The sequence below is a fragment of the Chiloscyllium plagiosum genome, chromosome 7 (assembly GCF_004010195.1).
Source record: "Chiloscyllium plagiosum isolate BGI_BamShark_2017 chromosome 7, ASM401019v2, whole genome shotgun sequence".
Taxonomy (NCBI): domain Eukaryota; kingdom Metazoa; phylum Chordata; class Chondrichthyes; order Orectolobiformes; family Hemiscylliidae; genus Chiloscyllium; species Chiloscyllium plagiosum.
The window spans coordinates 48,327,473-48,348,368 of record NC_057716.1 but is presented as its reverse complement, the minus strand read 5'-3'; the positions used below and the strand labels follow the sequence as shown (position 1 = coordinate 48,348,368).

Sequence of the window (20,896 nt, the reverse complement as noted above, 5' to 3'; positions counted from 1 at the left end):
TATCACCCTCACCTTAACCTCCTTCCACCTATCACATTCCCAACGCCCCTCCCCCAAATCCCTCCTCCCTACCTTTTATCTTAGCCTGCTTGGCACACCTTCCTCATTCCTGAAGAAGGGCTTATGCCCGAAACGTCGATTCTCCTGCGCCTTGGATGCTGCCTGACCTGCTGCGCTTTTCCAGCAATACATTTTTCAGCTCTGATCTCCAGCATCTGCAGTCCTCACTTTCTCCTAAATAAAGCAAGTGGTTACAAATTTAAAAGATAATGTAATCCCAATCTTTATAGAGTACTAAAGCAGAAAGATTAAGATGAACTGTTATGAACATTGGATCAATTGCAAATGGAGCAATATGTCCAATTCTCAGAATCTTTAGAAGGTTTTAGAGAGGATAGAGATTTGTGAGAATGATTCTGGGAGTTAGGGACATTGTAAGAGAAGATTTGTTCAAATACATGAGATGTCTGAACAGAGTAGATAGAGGGACATATTATCAAATTTGTTACTCAGAAGATGCAAAGTTCATGCGAAGAAAATTGTTTTTGCAGTGAACGATTACATTCTGAAAACCAATGCTCAAAATGGTGGGCGATCCAGATTAAATTGAGTGATTAAGCATCGGAAGGGAAAACATTATAGGCCTACAGAGTTGGGACCTGATAAACTGGTTTTTCACAGAGCTGACATTGACTCAATGGGCCAAATAGGCTCGTTTGTGCTGCACCCATCCTATCATCCAATATTTTACCATTCTGTAGCACATCACATGGAATACAAGAGTGTAAGAGTAGCATTTTTCACAAGCAGGATAACTGCATTCTTTGGGGTGACTCATCTATGCCGGACCCTATCTGCAACAACACACAGCTGTGGCACCAACAGCTTTAAGCATGCAACAATGATTTCTCAATACAATCCAAATACTGGACTATCACCTAGAATGAAGAAACAATGGAACACAATATCCCCTGAGAAATATTTTTCAGGACCAGACTGCTTATCTCCTTTTTATGAAAAAGCACTCTATATATGGTTGGCCTCACCCGTGACCTGCAGGCCATAAAATTGGCAGAGATCCATCAACACGATCATAAATCAGTCATTGCTCTAAAACCCCTTATCCATGCCTTTCATAAGCATCAAGGTTGGTACAATAAAAACAAGGAATCCAGAAATGACTGCAAGATAAACATTTCCTCTACAGGGTTTATTCAATGCAAGTGTTCAGTATCCAAGTATAATGCCTCTCAAAACAACCTCAGGACCGTACAATGCAGGTCCAGGATGCAAGACTTTTGGCTGAATAAGGAAGCAGGCAGCTGTCAATCATATAGGAGAAAGTGAGGACTGTAGGTGCTGGAGGTCAGAGTAAAAATGTGTGGCGCTGGAAAAGCACAGCCGGTCAGGTAGCATCCGAGGAGGAGAGTTGACATTTCGAGAATAAGCTCTTCATCAGGAATTCCTGAACATGTCATACTCAAAACATCGACTCTCCTGCTCCTCAGGTGCTGCCTAACCAGTTGTGCTTTTCCAGCACCACACTTTTTGTCAAATGTCAATCATATGCAGACCACAAAGACTGAAAAAGATTTTATGTTGCCCTGAAACGTTGTCCATGATCTATCACCAATCCTTAGTACTGAAAAGTTAGCATTGGATACAGGAAATGTCCAATTCCAGAAAGATAGATAGGGCACCTTAACCACATCCTGAAATCAATCTTTATACATCAAATGAAACATTAATCAATAGGTTGCTATGAACTACTGTCTTGATGATTTTTCCAGTTTATAGAAACAACAAACACTAGCAATCACCTGTATATTACCTAAGGTTGCAGAAACTGTTTGTGTCCCAAGTGAGGTCTACAAAACTAGAAGTTAATACCTGACACAGAAGCCCTCTGAATTCATTTCAATAACGTAGAGTGTGAAACCGTTCCAAAGGAATATAGATGCCTCCACTGTCCACCTTTACAAGTGGAAATGAACTCGCCAATCCTGCAGTAATTATACATAGATTTCACTCCTCTCCATTCTCAGGGCAATACTTTCACTGGAATCCTTCTGAAGATTTACAAGGATTTTGCCAGGGTTGGAGGATTTGAGCTAAGGGGAGAGGTTGAACAGGCTGGGGCTGTTTTCCCTGGAGCGTCGGAGGCTGAAGGGTGACCTTATAGAGGTTTATAGAGGGGCATGGATAGGGTAAATAGACGAAGTCTTTTCCCTGGGGTTGGGGAGTCCAAAACTAGAGGGCATAGGTTTAGGGTGAGAGGGGAAAGATATAAAAGAGACCTAAGGGGCAACGTTTTCCACACAGAGGGTGGTACGTGTATGGAATGAGCTGCCAGAGGATGTGGTGGAGGCTGGTACAATTGCAACATTTAAAAGGCATTTGGATGGGTATATGAATAGGAAGGGTTTTGAGGGAAATGGGCTAGGTGCTGGCAGGTGGGAGTAGATTGGGTTGAGATATCTGGTCGGCATGGATGGGTTGAACCAAAGGGTCTGTTTCCATGTTGTACATCTCTATGACTCTATAACTGAATAAAACATTTTGACCAGAGTCTGTTGCCAACATGGTTTCAGAACAGGTCAAGAAACCACTAATTAAAAGCTTGCAGTTACACAATTCCAGGGAAATGACTTTGCTGATCTGACCAAAACCAAACACAGTCAACTGGAACAAAAACAGAAGTTGCTGGAAAAGCTCAGCAGGTCTGGCAGCATCTGCGAAGACAAATCAAAGTTAACGTTTCAGGTCTGGTAACTGAGTTCTGAGGAAGGGTTACCGGAACAGAAATGTTAACTTTGATTTTTCCAGCTGAGCTTTTCCAGCAACTTCCGTTTTTGTTTCTGACTCACAGCATCTGCAGTTGTTTCGGTTTTTACAGTCAACTGTTAGGTAATTTAGAGAAATTCAGCTGCCCTAAGAAATTCATCACAATTCTTCAACAGTTTTATGGCAATATGCTTGTGACCTGAATGATGTTAATTCTAACCGATTACCAGTCAATGGAATTGAATATGTTATGACACGGGGTAAACCCCTCTGCTGATTTAAACCCGACACACAGAAAAGCTCACCGCGTGCCATAATCTGTTAAATTTCAAGAGGCAAAGAACAATCACAGATTTCACTAGTTAAAGTAAAAATTAACAATTTTGTTCTTTAAATCCAAAAGAGAGCATTAAAACCACTATTTACAACGCCTTTCTCTTAAACCTATCTATCTTTTAGCTCCCACTCTACAATACTAGTCTGAGTTTTAAAAAACCCAGATTAAGATTTACAAAAAAAAACACATTTCAAATCTTTTGTCAAAGCTTTGTCAATTCTCTTTTGTAGATTTTTCTCGGTCAGCATCGGTGTTCTGCTGCACAGATTTCTTATGGACAGGTACCTTTCAGAGAGCTATTTGGCTAGCAGTCTATACTTGTTGGTTTTCTTGGCAGTTCTCCCCCTAACTGTTCAAAATGTCCAGTTTATACTCCAAAACACTGGATCATTTCTTTGGCTTGATGTCATCAAAACACTAAATTCAAATTTGATTGAATTGTGATATCTGGAGCTGAATTTGTTTTTGTTCCATGGTAACTCAGCTGCACTACTGGTTTCACAGCCAAATATTACATTTTAAATTCTTCAGCATTCTGTGCTTGCAGTCAGTCCTTGCCAGCTTTACAACTCTCTTAAAGGTACAGTACACGTCTACACTTCATAACAAATAGGATTGCATTCCAATACAAATATTCTTCAGGTTTTCCTCTGTCTTGCTTTAGACTATCTTCCACAAATGATTAGCCATCAAAATCAGATATCAAGTGGATGAGAAGCATCTCAATCTGATATGACTCCAGGCAAAGAGGAAGGTCATAATTCGTAGTTCTTGATCTGCTGGTGGCTGCACACTAGCTACGAGTTCATACCTTAACTTGTAATGTGTCACAGACTTGGTCTCAATGCACATGAAAATCTGGACATTATCATCAGTATATTGACCACTGAAGAAATGCACCAAAGACAAAAAAAAATGCTGGAGATCACAGCGAGTCAGGCAGCATCCATACAGAGAGAATAAGTAATGTTTCAAGTCTAGATGACTCTTCAAGGTACTAGCTGAAAATGTGTTGCTGGAAAAGCGCAGCAGGTCAGGCAGCATCCAGGGATGCTGCCTGACCTGCTGCGCTTTTCCAGCAACACATTTTCAGCTCTGATCTCCAGCATCTGCAGTCCTCACTTTCTCTTCAAGGTACTAGTCTACCTCACTGAAGCCCTTTCATGAGTACAAGGATTTAGGCTTATATATCTTGCAACATACTGTCACTTGAACTCATATACCACACTAGTTTTTGTGTATTAAGCAGGCTATCTTTTAGGCTTGAAAGGAGCATCCTGTTAATGAACACCATTTGTGTGTTACCAAATGCTCAAATTTTCAGTCCTGAAAACTGCCCAGTTTACTTCAGGTTAAAGGTACATCATAAATTCAGTGTTTGTGCATGATTACTAGTGTCATTATTTAATTTCAATTACGATAACCACTTACCTAACTATGCCTTTAGTGTTCTTCAATACAGTAGCTGCAAAGATTTGCGTGACACCAACCAAACTAACCCCGTCCACTTCAACAATCTGATCATTTACTTGAATTCTGCAATAATGGAAAACACATACATATAGAGTCACAAAGCATTACAGCACAGAAAGAGGCCTTTTACCCCACTGAGTCTGTGCTAGCACTTGGTACATAGCCTTATAATCTGTGGTGCTTAAAGTGTTCAACTTCTTAAATATTGTAATGGTTCCCACCTTTTTACTGAGTTCAAGATACTCTCCCTTCTCTGGGCGAAAAAAAATCCTCTCTCAGCCTGTTGCCTCTATCCTTAAATTTATGACCCTGGTAACTAACTCCTTTACCAAAGGAAAATGTTTATTCCTATCAACTTTAAATGCCCCTCATAATTTTACAGATGTTAATCAGGTTATCCTCAGCCTTTTGTTTCAAGAAAAACAATCCCAGCCTAAGTAGTCTCTTTTCATAACTTAAATACTCCATCCCAATAACATACTGATGGAATCTCTTCAGCACCCTCTCTAACGCAATCATATTCTTCCCATGGTATAGCAACCAGAACTGCACAGTATTCCAGCTGTGAACTAACAAATACAACTCATCATAACCTCTTTGTTCTTATGTTCGATGCCTTGACTAATAAAGGCAAGTATCCCATATGCCTCCTTAACCACCTTATCTACCCTGTCCTGCTGACTACAAACATCTATGAATGTGCAAACCAAGATCCCCGAGATCTTCTGTACTTCTAGGGTCTTACCACTCAAATTGTACGCCCTTACCTCATTATTCCTCCCAAAATGCATCAGCTAACATTTTTAGGGTTAAACGCCATCTGCCATTGTTCTAACCATCTGACCCAGCATAACCTTGCCTCCTTGTTATTTGCCACACTAGCAATTTTAGTGTAATCTGTGAAGTTATTGATAAAATAACCTGTGTCAAAATCATTAAAATGTATACTACAAACAGCAAGAGATCCATCGGTGATCCTTCCAGTACACCACTGGACACAGGCTTCTAGTCACAAAAGTAACTTACAACTGATGCCCAGCCTTGTTCTCCAAAATTAAGTCTGGCACTACCCATTTCATGCAGGACTTCCTATGTGCTGACTTTAAAAGCTCTTCCATATCTATTTTAAGAATTTTGCCCACTCTTTCACTTTTTGCCAATACTAGTGAATAATGGGGATATTGAAATCCAGCATTATTATCCTGTTATTTTTAAACTTCTCTAAAATTTGCTTACGTACTGCCCTTCTACGTCTCTCCAATTTTTTTGGGGTCTATAGCAATGCTAATTACGGCGATGTACATTTATGTTCTTGAATTTTATTCATACAGTCCCAATTGAGGAACATTCTAATAACATCCATCCTTATTGCAGTAATTGTCCTTGATCGCTATTACAACATCACAATTTCTTTCACCCCTGTTCCCTGTTGCGCCTGAAGATTCTGCAACCTGGAATACTGAACTGCCAATCATGATAGCAATAATATCATATCCCTATGTATTAACTAGCACCCTCAATCCATCTACTGCATTCACAAAACTCTTTTCATTAAAATAAATTGTTATCCAGCCTTATTACATTACATTTCAACTTGTATACAAATTTTAAGCAGCTATAACAAGTGGGTGGCACGGTGGCTAGCACTGCTGCCTCACAGCACCAAGGTCCCAGGTTCAATTCCAGCCTCAGGTGACTGTCTGTGTGGAGTTTGCACATTCTCCCTGTGTCTGCGTGGGTTTCCTCTGGGTGCTCCGGTTTCCTCCCATGGTCCAAAGATGTGCAGGTCAGATGAATTGGCCATGCGAAATTGTCCATAGTGTTAGGTGCAATAGTCAGTGGGAAATGGGACTGGGTGGGTTACTCTTCGGAGGGTCGGTGTGGACTTGTTGGGCTGAAGGGCCTGTTTTAAAAAAAAGTGAGTGGCACGATGGCACAGTGGTTAGCACTGTGGCCTCACAGCACCAGGGTCCCAGGTTCGATTCCAGTCTCGGGTGACTGTGTGGAGTTTGCACATTCTCCTCATGTCTGTGTGGGTTACTCTTCGGAGGGGCAGTGTGGACTGGTTGGGCCAAAAAGCCTGTTTCTACACTGAAGGAAAGCTAATCTACAGGAAATCTAATCAAATAAAGTAGTGGATATTATACCACATCAGTATGATTCTCCAAAGAGGTCGCTTGTCATCAAATACTTTAAACTAATCAAATTAATCAAAAAGATTATTTTCACTTAGTTATAGACAGATTACTTTGCTGTGATGGAGTGCATTACACTTCAATCTAAATTAAAGAAAATCATAAAATGTTTTAAAATTGTCTAAAACTAAGATAGAAGGTAGTAAATGACATCAACAGTGTTAGTAACTAAATACACTTTAGGGATCAAACTTTAGTGGCAATTATAATTAAGTAACAGATGTTTAATACTTGCTTGTATTAACTGCTTAAAATTTACATACAAGTTGCAATGTAATGTATATTTAAATAAGGCTGGATGACAATTTATTTTAACGCAAGGGGTTTTGTGAATAAAGTACATGGGTTGAGGGTGCTAGTTAATACATGGGAATATGATATTATTGCTATCATGGTTGGGGGAAGAACAGGATTGGCAGTTCAACATTCCAAGTTGCAGAATCTTCAGGCACAACAGGGAACAGGGGTTGTAATGAAAATGTACCAAAATGCAAAACAGTAGATGATTGAAATCTGAATCCCTTTCTTAGCTTTAATCAAACTTTCATTAGTTTTCTCATTCTATGTTACAATGCTTCATAGATGTTATAATATGTATATTCTTTCAAAACCAAATACAGTTAACACACAAAAAAAAGAGACATATTAATGGATAGCATCTTACCGTTTATCTCTATATGCTGCTCCACCTTCAGTGATAGTTTTCACAAAAATCCCTAGTTTTTCAAGCCCTTGATCTGCTCCAACACCCATTCCAATGATACTAATTCCAAGACCAGCTTCACCTAAAATTCAAATTATTTCATAAACAGAATTCATTTGTTATAAATCAATAATTAACATGGTGTATTTTGATCACATCATTAAACTACAGTCGGTTCTGCAATAACATGTTCCTTCAACGTGAATTGGCTATAACGCGATTGAAGAATTTAGATCATTATTTGCAGAACGCAGACTTTCTCACCTATATTGGGTATAATGTGATTCTGGTCCCTTTGGTTTAAATGATGCTGCTAATACACGATTTACTTAGAACACAGGATTGTATGAGAACAGAACTATCACATTATATCAGAACAGACTGTAGTAAAATTCTGCAATGTGCTTCAGAAATAATGATCGACAGTGAGAAATCTGTTCCATCATTCAATGGGATAATGGTTCATCTGGGTCCTAATTCCACATACCAACCATTATCAAAAAACCTAAGGGATATGGTCAGAAGGAACTGTCAAATTTAGTTACAAATTTAACACCTACTTAGCAAAGAACATGTCAATTTTCTACTTCTCTTTGCATGAAGAATTGTATCCGAACCTTACTTCGCAAGAGTTTGGTTCTAGTTTTTAAACATAGTTCCTGGTTTTAGACTTCCAAATTAGCAGAAATACTTTCATTTTCCCAGTTTAACTCTTCCATTATTTTCAATATCTTACAAGTATGATTAAACAATCCTTTAAGTAAAAATATTCCAGGGAAACAATACTTAATACCTACTGCAGATTAACACTGGAGTCTAGGTATCATCTAATAACTCAAAGCTGCACTTACATCAAGTCCATATGTCCTTCCCACAGTGTATTTTCTAGATAAACTAATTTTTCTAAGAACTAACCAAGACTTTGCGTAATTGAAGCACAACTCAAACTCAAATCCCTTGTGTTCAAGTCCCTCATATATAGAGGCCAATAATCCATTAGACTTTAGAGATTATCTCTGTAGTTGTTCATGACATTCTAAATGATTCATGCACCTAAACCTTCACTTATTTCCAGTTTATCCACCATGTACTTTTTTTAGGTTCAAGATAGATTACTTTGCATTTGACTGTATTCAAAGCTACTTGTGATGTTTGTCCATCAATTAGTCTATCAATCTCACTTATAACTGTTCTTCAAGTTGTACCTCTTATAATAGTGCACATCCATGTGTCATTAATAAATTTTTTAATTAACATTCTATCTTATCAAAGTTGCTAACGATTGCAGGAAACATTGAGGCCTCATCACAGAACCTTGCAGGAGATGGTTAGTCACATCCTGCTAAACAGAGTACCTGCCCGTATCCCTGCTCTCTCTCTTGCTGTCCAGTAAATTTCCTAACCAAGTCAATAACTTGCTTCTAATTCCACAAGCTTCAATTTTAAGTACACGTATCTTATGAACAGCTTCATCAAATACCTTTTGGAAATCCATATAAATGGCAGATATTGACATTTCCCTGAACAATGTATTTTTATAAGGAAGCAAGTAAGATAATCAGGTTTCTCAAACACGACTTACCATTTACAAATCCATGCTAGCTCTTTCTGGTCAACTGAAAAATTTCTAAGTGCTCAGTCATTCTATTCCTAATGGTAGACTCTTCTTATTTTCTGGCTACACATGTATGTATGCCTGGTCTATAATTCAGTGATTTACTTCTGAAAGATTGTGCATGTCTGTCTGTTATTTAAGAAAAATAACAATCTAAAGAAATAGTTCTTGAATCCAGAGAACAGGATTTAAGATTATAATGGAAACATCTGCAATATTCTCAACAGCTTCCTTTAAAATCCCCAGTGGAAACCATCAACTCCTGGGGATTTCCTCCTCTTCAGTGTCATTAATTTGTCCATCTTGCTTCTGTTAATTTTTTTTTATCCCTATTCCAGTTCAATAATAGTTTCCTTGGGGTATCCTGCATGTTGACCTCTTCCCCTATTGTAGATATTGACCCAAAGTAATAATCAGCGTGTCTGCTGTTTCTTTAATTTCACATACATACCATGAGCAGTTTAAGGTGCCCACATTGTTTCTAATTATCCTCATCTTAATGAAATTGTGGAAGTTTGTTGATGTTAACAGCCATTACAATTTTGATTCTATTTTCTTTTGTACATTGGCTTTGTCATCCTTTACAGATCATTGTATCTTTCTCATTTGTGACAAAATGTCAATTTTGAAGTTGTGTACTTTTCTTTTATATCGTCTCTTAGCCCTTTAATCATCTATAGCTGTTTTTAATTGCAAATAGAATTCTTGCTCTTCAGTGGAATAAACAGATTCTGTCTCAAGTTAAATGCCTGTTTGGAACAGTTCTCAGGTCTCTGTCATTTTACCCATTAACAGATATTTTCAGTTTGCTGCAGACTGTTTTAATCACAGATCATTAAACTCAACTATACCTAAACTTAGAATCTTAGTAGCTGTTGCATCTCTCTCTTTCAAATGTTGGGATGATCTCAATTATATACGACTTTTAAATAAATGTGCATACACTAATAGGCTGTTAAATAAATCAGTCTCATTGCTAAACCTAGTATGCAATATCTTCTTGTTGTCTCTGGGGCATATTGCTGCAGAGAACTGTCCCACAGAGATGCAAGACATTCACTATAACCTCTGATATTTGTTTACTGCAATCTGTATCAATGTAAGATGTCCCATTCACATCTTTGCCACTTGCCTAATCTTAGCATTTCACAGATACTATTCAAGGTCATATAAAGAACTACAGATGTAGTTGTAAACTCTTTTCTATCTCTTAATCCTACTCCAAGTCTCTTCCATCTGCTTACCTCCTATTACATCCTCTCGTAATTTAGTAATTTCACTTTAAGGAAAATTTTAAGGATAATGAGAGATGCAACAAGACGTAAGTTAACAAGTTAATTCTAGAATGAAAGTAATTAGTAGCTGAAAATTGTCTTAGCGTTTTTTTTAAAAAAACCATAAAGTGAGATTGAAAAGTGAGACCGATTTTATATTAGATAAGCAACAGGTTGTATTGTGTAGATAGCAGATATGAATAGTAAAAGCTGTGTGCTTCATATTTTATGAAACTTTGGTTTATGTTGTGGAGTCTTAACATTTTCAGGATTTGAAAAGAATTTTATAGGATTGGTGTCATAAACGTTATTCAAGATAAACTTCCTACTGACAGGTAGTGCATTTTATGGAAGTTCTTCCCCATTTAAAAATTACTGCAGAGAAAATAGTGAAACAAATACGTAGCATTAACTCATAATCACAACTGAAGGCACCATCATTTTTTAACTCAAACATAACTTTACACAATCACATCAATATTCATGTCATCAAGCAGAGCACCATCACAAGTCTGTGTGAAAATACCCCAGGCTGCTTTCTCCATATTTTGGAAAAATAGTTAAGAAAGCTTTCATGTTCTTCAGACAATCGGAAGCAGCAGGGACAGGCCACTATAAATGCCGAAGGAAACACCACAGAAGCGCTTCACAGGAGGCTCCCAAGCACTGAGGATGTCACCTAGACAGGGGACGAAACGTTTGCAACAGAAACTTCCAGCTCGGCGAACAGAACCACAGCAACGAGCACCCGAGCTACAAATCTTCACAAACTTTAAAATACACTTAAATAATAAATACTTGAAACTTCATCAAGACGCTAAAAAAAAACTAAGTATGTAGTCATTTAAATAGTTACCCTTCTCAATTTCAACTGGAAAAACATCCATTTTTTCCACTCTCTTCTCCAACTCATATTCTGCTGAAGCAGCCACAGGGTCAACTTCCTCATTGCGTCGATCATAGTCATCATTTGAGTAGGTACTATAAACCTGGAAAAGATCAAGTACATTGATATTGCAAATGTGTTCCACAGAGCCATTGCACATCTAATCAATTAATTTCAGATCCCTTCCATAGCTTTCTTACAGCAATTACATGAAGTAGAAGAATGCTGTTGACCAAAAATGAATCGATACTACTCCACAACCATTTGTTATTTTTAGAATAACCTCCAATACTTTATATAGGTATTCAGTGTAACATGACAATACTGATTATCAGATCAGCCATGATCTCATTCAAAGATGGAGAAGACTTGACACACTGAATGGCCTACCTCTGAAGACATAGCAAATGGAACAGAAGTAGGCCATTCAGCCCACTGAGGCTGTTTCACCATTCAATAGCATCATGGCTGATCTGATGATCCTCAACTCCACTTTCCTGCCTTTTCCTGATGACCCTGGATTCCCTTACTGATTAAAAATGATCTAGCTCAGCCTTGAATATGCTTAACAATCCAGCCTCTACAGTAAAGAATTCCACAGATTCACAACCCTCAAAGAAGAAATTCTTCACCTCTGTCTTAAATGAGTGACCTTTCCAGATCATGTGCCTCAAGAGTCTTGTATGTTTCAATAAGATAACTCTCATTCTTCCAAAATCCAGTGAGTGCAAGCCCAATCTTCACAACCTCTCCTCACAGGGCAGTCCTTCCATAGCTGGGATCAATCTAGTTACCTTCTCTGCATTGCTTCCAACAGTTGTACATTTTTCCTTAGACAAACGGACCAAAAATTTCTACAGTATTGCAGGTGTGGTATAAATCGTGCCTTGTATAGTTTTAGCAAAACTTCCCTAATTTTATACAGCAATCCCTCTGCAATAAAGGCCAACATTCCATTTGTCTTCCCTTTTACCTGAACTTTTTGCTGGGTTGTTTTGTAATTCATGCACAAGGACTCCCAAACTCCCTCTGTGCTGTAGCTTTCTGCAGACTTTTTTCATTTAAATAATATTTAGTTCCTCTTATTTTCTCTGCGAAGTGAATAACCTCACAGTTTCCCACATTATATTCTATCTGCCAAGTTCTCACTCAACCAGTCTCTCTCTCTCTGCAGGCTGTGTCACCCTCACCACTTACCTTTCCATTTATTTTTGAGTCATTTGCAAACCTGGTTACAGTAAATTCATTTTCCTCATCCAAGTCATTAGTATAAAGTAATTGTCACCCCAATTACTGTAGCACTCCATTAGTTGCAGGTTGCCATCCTGAAAACTCCCCCCTAATCTCAACCATCTTCTATTAGTTAGCCAATCCTCTAATCATGCTAATATATTACCTCCAACACCATGAATTCTTATTAAGTATTCTAACTTGCGGTACCTTATCAAACACCTTCTGGAAATCTAAATGTATAACACTGCTTCACCTTTATCTATTCCACTTGTTACCTTCAGAAAGAAATCTAATAATTTTGTCGGGCATGACATTCCTTTTGTGAAGCCATGCTGGCTATGCATGATCATATTATGTATTTCTAATTGCTCTGATTTTACAAACTTTGTAACAGATTCTAACAACAACAAATGTTCAGCTAACTGGCCTATAGCTATCTATTTTTGTCCCAATCCTTCTCTAAAATAAAGGTGTCACATTGGCAGTTTTCCAGTTCTCTGAGACTTTTCAAGAACCTAAGGATTTTTGCAAGATTACCACCATCCACTATCGCTGTAGCTACTTCTTTTAAAATCCTATGATGCAGCCCATCAGATCCAGGGGACTTCTCAGTCTTTAGCCACATTAGTTTCCCCTGTACATTTTTCTTCAGTGATAGCTATTGCATTTATTTCCTCTCCTCCTTTTGCCCCTTGGTTATTAATATTGTGGAATGCTATTAGAGTATTCTACTATGAAAAATATTTAACTCCTCTGCCTATGCTGTCTCCCTATTATTACTACCCCAACATCACTCAAAAGGAACTATATTCACTTTGTCTTCTCTTCTCCTTTTTGTACATTTAATGAAGTTCCTCCTATACTTGCTCTTGTTATTACTTGAAAGTTTACCATCAAAGTTCACCTCTTTCTTTTTTGTTTAGTTGTGTTTTGTTGTTTTTTTTAAAAAGCTTTCCCAATTCTCTGGCTTATCACTAATTTTTCTCCAGTATACTTTTTCTCTTTCAATTTAAGACTAGCATTAACATCTCTGGTTAACCATTATTGGCTTCTCCCATTCCTAGAGTCCATTTACTCTTTGCTGTGAGGATGCTATTTTCTTGAAAGTCAGTCACTTTTACTCAGCCATCTTTGCTGATAAATTCTTTTCTCAGTCCACTCCAACTAGATGTGCCTTCATTCTTTTGTAATTACCCTTACACTTTAATGATCTTATTCACAATCTTTTCTGGCTTCCAATACTTTTAGCTGCTTTGGCCTCTAGAACCTGGAGAATTTATTACAAAGTCGAGTAAAGGGTCACAGACCTGAAACATTAAGACAACTTTTCTCTCTCTAGATACTGCCTGATCTATTTATTATTTCCAAGCTTCTCTGAAATCACCTTTGTTGTCCTTTGCTAAAATCATTATATTGCAAAAATATAGATATTTTCCTTAACCATCACAACCTATTCAATAACCTGTGTGTGATATTATTAATACTTTAGTTGTAACAGGATATTCTTGGACTTACTGCAAACCAGCCTGTTCAGCTGAGATTTCTTTCTTATTCTACCTGTTGTTTTTATTCATTTGTGGAATGTGGGCATCGCTGGCTGGCCAGTACTTGTTGCCCATCTCTAGTTATCCTTGAGAAGATGGTGGTGAACTGCCTTCTTGAACTAATGCAGTCCACATGCTGTGGCTTGCTCCACAATGCCATTAGGGAGAAAATTCCAGGATTTTGACTCAGCGACAGCGACGGAATAGCGACATATATATATAAAAAGTCAGAATGAGGAGTGACTTGGAGGGGACCTTGAAGGTGTTTCCAGGTATTTGCTACCCTTGTCCTTCTAGATAGAAGTGGTTGTGGGTTTGGAAGGTACTGTCTAAGGATCTTTGGTGAATATTTGCAGTGCATTTTGTAAATAATACGCACTGCTCCCAATAGCATCAGTGGTGGAGGAAGTGGTTATTTGTGGATGTAGTGCCAAACAAACTAGCTACTTTGTTCTGGATAATGTCAAGCTGCTTGAGTGCCGTTGGTGCTGCACCCATCCAGGCAAATGGGAGTTTTCCACCACACTGCAAACTTGCACTTTGTACATGATAGTCAAGCTTTGGGGAGTCAGGAGGTGAGTTATTTGCCACAATTTTCCTAGCCTCCAACCAGTTCTTTAGCCACTGTGATTATATGGCAAGCCCAGTTGAGATTCTGGTCAATGGCAACCCCCAGGATGTTGATAGTGGGGTGATTCAATGATGGCAACACCACTGAATGGCAAGGGGCAGTGGTTATACTATCTCTTATTGTTGATGGTCATAGCCTGGCATATGTGGTTCAAATGCTACTTGCCACTTGTCAGCCTAAGCCTGGATGTTGTCCAGATCTTGTTGCATTTGAACATGGACTGCTTCAATATTTGAGGAGTCATGAATGGTGAACATTGTGCAATTATCAGCAAACATCTTCACTTCTGACCTTATAATGGAGGGAAGGTAATTGATTAAGCAGCTGAAAATGGTTGGTTCTGAGAAACTCCTGCATAGATGTCCTGGAGCTGAAACGACCAACTTCCAACAGCCACCACATCTTCCTATGTACCAGATATGACTCTAACCAGCAAAGAGTTTGCCTCCTGTTACCAATGATTTCAGTTTTGCAAGGGATCTTTGATGCCACACTTGGTTGAATCCAGCCTTGAAGTCAAGGGCCGTCACTCTCACTTCACCTCTGGAATTCAGCTCCATAGTCTATATTTGAACCAAGACTGTAATGATGTCTGAAGCTAAATGGGCCTGGTGGAACCCAAACTGGACGTCAACAAGCAAGTTATTGCCTAGCAAATGCTGCTTGATAGCACTGTTAACAACGCCTTCCATCACTTTTCTGATGATCGAGACTAGAGTGACAGGCAGTAATCAGCTGGGTTGGATTTGTCCTGCTTTTTGTGCACAGGACATACCTTGGCAGTTTTCCACATTGTCAGGTAGTACCAGTGGTGTAACTGTATTGCAACTGCTTAGGTAGGGGAGTGGCAAATCCTGGAGCACAAATCTTTAGTGCTATTTACGGAATGTTGTCAGGGCCCACAGCCTTTGCAATATCCAGTATCTCCAATTGTTCTTGACATCACAAAGTGAATCAAACTGACTTAAGACTGGTATCTGTAATGCTGGGGATCACTGGAGGAAGCCAAGATGAATCATCCACTTGGGAGTTCTGGCTGAAGATTGCTGCAAATGCTTCAGCCTTATTTTTTGCAATGATGTACTGTTAGAACATAAACTGACATTTTTGAATCTTAACCACTACATCTCGATTTTTCTCCAGTTTATCTTGTCAAATGATGCATTTTTAATTCTATAACCAATTTTGTTATATTTTAGTATCCAATATCAAACTTAACTAATATTTTTCAAGCCAGATGTTAAACTTGGCATATCTTTATTTTAATCCTTTGCTTTAAACATTCCATTTTCTCATACTTTAATCAGTTCAGTTCACTAGCTTTTCTATCTAATTATTTTGAGCAGGATCCTTTCTTAGCTTACATCTGTCTTTTAATAGTTTCGCATAAATTTTTGACTCTTCATTACCTCTTATTAATTTCATACTAAGCATTTGGTCATTTCATACTACATTTGGTCATTTTCTAACTGTTCTCCTAGTCTCATCAGTTATTTGCCTAAATTATTGCTCCAGATGTAATTCAAACAATGTTTCATCATTTGACTAGAAATTTACCAATCAATACACAGTCTGTAGCACATCTGAATAAGCATTGTCCACCTTTCTTAAGGTATTAACTTTATTCCAGATTTCTGAATTTTGAACAGGTGACATGACTGAACAGTATCAACCCTGCTGTTCTTCTATATCTTTGAGCTATTAAGCTTATCTCAAATGCTCAGTAGTCAATTATGCACATCACAGTTCTTAATTCCTATTTAATACAAGACTAGGTGCATCCACAACATGGTCAAGGAATTGTACAGTAATATAGTTCTCATAGCCCCTTTTAATTCATTATGATTCAAGTTAAAGCAGACCCACAGTCAAGCTTTTGTGTAAACAATCTCAAGTTTAGTTCACCACATATCATCCATAAGAAATTAAAAACTCTTAGATTAAAACAATTACAGAAAGGTCAAAATAATATTTATAAGAACATTATCCCAAAAAAATCTTCACAGCATACTACTGGGCCCATTGATCGAGCTTTTAGTGCTGTACTGATATTTAGTTAACACGTGACGTCAGATCAAGTTGTAATGACTTATATAATTCAGTGACAAGCTGCAGTTGCAATAGCATCTACAATTGAATAGGCAGGGTTTTCTTTTAAAGGTAGGCTCCACAGATCAGCAAACTTTGAAAGGCCCTCACCCATCCTCTGCTTCATCAAACAATCTGCCTGATTTCCACACTTAAGTGCACACATGCCATTCAAGCAAATTTTGCACTTGCATTTACATATACTAGTGTGCTTTTTACCCTATCACATTAGCTGTTTCCAAAGTTGTGCTGCCTATGGTCTTAGATAATTAAAAACAAACAATCTGTTATGCGTCAGTATTTCTTGAATACACTGAATGTGTAACCGATAGGGGGATTTTGTTAAATGGATGTGACACTGTAACTGAGTAAGTGCACACAGAAAAATATTCCATTATACTAACCAGAATGTGCTGCAAATGTACATTTGTGTTTGGACAGTTAATTTGATTAGGCTTTTACAAAAATCTGAACAGCAAAGTAGGAAATAGATGTAACAGATGAAATCTTTACTAATATACTGCAGTAAAAGGTCAGAGTTAATTTTTAAACATGGAAAAAATGAAGTACAATAAAGATAAACTTGTTTAAAAATCAGATTAAAAGAGCTTCAAGCTCATCAGAAGAAGGCATAGTTGCAGAAAGCAATCACTTTGCACTAAGATGAAAACAAATGGTTCATCTGTACAAGTGAGAATCATGGTAGAAAATCTTATCATGCCTCGAACTGTTGGCTGTTTGACGATTTCCAAATTATATTGGAATATTTCCAGTGTTAATTTTAACATGCTGCTGTTTCCCTTTGAATGCAATTCAACTATTTTTGTTCCTCTATTCTAACTTTCAGCCAGTTTTCTCCCTTTTCCCTCTTTATTCCAATACAAGTGGTATACAGTATGAGGGGAGTTACCACGGGAGACCTCAGCATTGACTTGACTTGGAGGTCATGAAATCTCATGGCATTGCATCAAACATGGACAAGAAAATCTCCCGATTACCGCCTATCACTTCCCACACCCTCAACTAATAAATCATTATTCAATTTTGAGTATCAGTTGGCAGATACAAAGTTAAAAATCACACAACACCAATTATAGTCCAACAGGTTTATTTGGAAGCACTAGCTTTCGGAGCACTGCTCCTTCATCAAGTGATTGTGGAGAATAAGATTGTAAGACACATTTTATAGCAGAAGTTTACAGTGTGATGTAACTGAAATTATATATTGAAAAAAAACTTGGATTGTTCATTAAGTCTCTCACTTTTTAGAATGGCCATGCTGGCTTCAGTTCTTTCATATGTAAATCGCAAAACCTTTTTTAAAAAGTTACATTCTCAAGTGAACTTTAACAATTGATGTCATGTCAGCTCAGATAAGATATTGAAGGCGTTAGCTCCCTCTGAGGCTGTCTGTGCCACAATGGTCAGACTGATTCTAATCTAAAAAACGGATTTACAGAATCTTACATGGATTCATGCCGTTTTTGAGCAAAGTAAAACGTAATCCTGCAAGTGCAAATTCACCCCACAAACTTATATATGCGTGTGTGTGTGCGTGAGTCCGTCTGTAGTATAATAGGGTCACCTGTAGTGTGATAGGAACACAAGGTCCCGGTTGAGGCCATCCCCATGGGTACCGAACTTGGCTATTAGCCTCTGCTCAGCCACTTTTCGCTGTTGCCTGGCCCGAAGTCCACCTTGGAGGATGGTCACCCGAAGGTCTGTGGTCAAATGTCCCGGACTGCTGAAGTGTTTTTCTTGGGTTCATGTCACATTACAGGTGACCCCATTGCACTATACTGTGTACAGACAGACAGACAGACAGACACACATCCTCTCTCATACACTCCCACAGACTTAAACTCCTTTACACTTACACTCATACATATACACACCCTCTCACGGACACTCATAACGGCCCCTCCAACACACACACACACATATAAGTTTGTGGGGTGAATTTGCACTTGCAGAACTACGTTTTACTTTGCTCAAAAACTGCATGAATCCATGTAAGATTCTGTAAATCTGTATTTTAGATTAGAATTAGTCTGACCATTGTGGCGCAGACAGCCTCACAGGGAGCTAACACCTTCAATATATTATCTGGGCCGACATGACACCAATTGTTCACTTGAGAATGTAACTTTTAAAAAAATTTACGCGATTTACATATGAAAGAACTGAAACCACCATGGTCATTCTAAAAGATGAGAGACTTAACAAATAATCCAGGTCTTTTTCAATATATAATTCAATACATCACACTGTAAACTTTTGCTATAAATTCTGTGTTACAATCTTATTCTCCACAATCACCTGAAGGAGCAGCGCTCCAAAACCTGGTGCTCCCAAATAAACCTGTTGGACTATAACCTGGTGTTGTGCAATTTTTAACCAGATACATTGAGTTTAGGAAGGACACAAAACACCACCTGGTGGGAGACTTCTACGTCCATCACCAGGAATGGTTTGGTAGCACCACCACTGACTGAGGTAATGGAAGTAGCTGTAGACGATCTGCCCCAGGTAGAATGGGAACCAACAAAAAGGAAATCTTTTTGACCATGTCCTCACCAAGCTACCTGTAGCAGATGCATCTGCCCATGACAGCATCCATGACAACAATGACCATTGTACAGTCTTTGTGGAGACAAAGTCCTGTCTTGATATCGAGGATACCTGCATCGTGTAGTGTGGCACTACCACCATGCTAAATGAGATCGATTTTGACCAGACTTGGAATTAATATCAATGAAGTGCTGTGGGCCACCAGCACTCTACCATTATCATTAAGTCACAAGATTCACCTCTGATTCAATGAAGAGTGTGGGAGAGCATGCCACAAACAGCAGCACACATACCAAAATATGAGTGTGTCAACCTGGTGAAGCTACAACACAGGGCTACTTCTATGCAAGCAGGGAAAGCAGCATGCAATAGGTAGAGCCAAGTGATCACAACCAATAGATAGATAATAGTTCTGCAGTCCTGCCACATTCCAGAAATAGCACTGAAGATTCATCCACAAAAGCAAGTCATACCCCCTAACCTAACTGTTCCAGTACAGTTACAATACCTGCATCTATCTGAAAATGTGGAAAATTGCCCAGATATGTCAAGTCCACAAAGAACAAAACTAATCTAACCCAGTCAATTACCACCCTATTCAACTACTATCCATTATCTGCAAAGGAAGCTGGTTGGAGCTGCATCTAGCACAAAGAATTCATGACTCCTCAGCTACTGAACTAATCCATGTCCAAATGCAGTAATATCAGGACAACATTCAGGCTTAAGCTGTTAAGTAGCAGTAACAGTCAAGCTGCAGAAGTAGGTGCAAGGTATTTGAGCTCATCAAGGAGTATACCAGATCAAGAAATGCCCTACAACATAATTTTTGACTATTTTGAAAATTTAAAGATTATAAAGCAGTGTTGTGCAAAATGGCATCTCTTCTACAGGCATGTGTGTGTAAAATGTACAATAGTTCATAATTGTAGTATATTAACCTTGTATAAAATATTGGTTAGGCCTACTCCATTGGCTAAAATAGACTGGGAACTGCTACTTGAGGGTAAATCCACAGCAGAATAGTGGGAAGTGTTCAAAAAAAAGGATGGGGTGGGGGGAGTGCAAGCTCAACAGTCTTCCTTTTGGATGAAATATGGAAGTAACAAACCCAAAGAACCTGGATGTCTAGGAACATACAGGACTGGATAAAAAGGAAACGAAAGATGTACAACAGGCACAGAAGGAGCAAAGCAGCAGAAGCCCGAGTAAGTGCAGAAAGGAACTCAAGCCCGAGTAGTGCCAGAAGATTGGAGGCTAGCAAATGTGGTTCCCTTGTTCAAGAAGGGGAGTAGGGATAACCCTAGTAACTATAGGCCGGTGAGTCTGACTTCTGTTGTGGGCAAAATCTTAGAGAGAATTGTAAGGGATAGGATTTATGAACATCTGGATATGAATAATGTGATCAAGGATAGTCAGCATGGTTTTGTGAAGGGCAGGTCGTGCCACACAAACCTTATTGAATTCTTTGAGAAGGTGACTAAGGAGGTGGACGAGGAGAAAGCGGTAGATGTGGTGTATATGGATTTTAGTAAGGCGTTTGATAAGGTTCCCCACGGTAG

At 38.5% G+C, this 20,896-nt stretch overlaps 1 protein-coding gene across 3 annotated transcripts in view; it reads right to left on the bottom strand.

Moving 5' to 3' along the window:
- Positions 1–20,896, bottom strand: part of LOC122551563 (neurabin-1-like) — a 124,708-nt gene that overhangs the window by 61,777 nt on the left and 42,035 nt on the right. For all 3 annotated transcript variants that reach the window (XM_043693638.1, XM_043693636.1, XM_043693637.1), the window contains exons 3-5: positions 11,238–11,370; positions 7,454–7,574; positions 4,553–4,657 (exon numbers count right to left, since the gene is read on the bottom strand). In XM_043693638.1, coding sequence (XP_043549573.1) covers positions 4,553–4,657; positions 7,454–7,574; positions 11,238–11,370 — 359 coding nt within the window. The remainder of the gene's footprint in view (positions 1–4,552; positions 4,658–7,453; positions 7,575–11,237; positions 11,371–20,896) is intronic.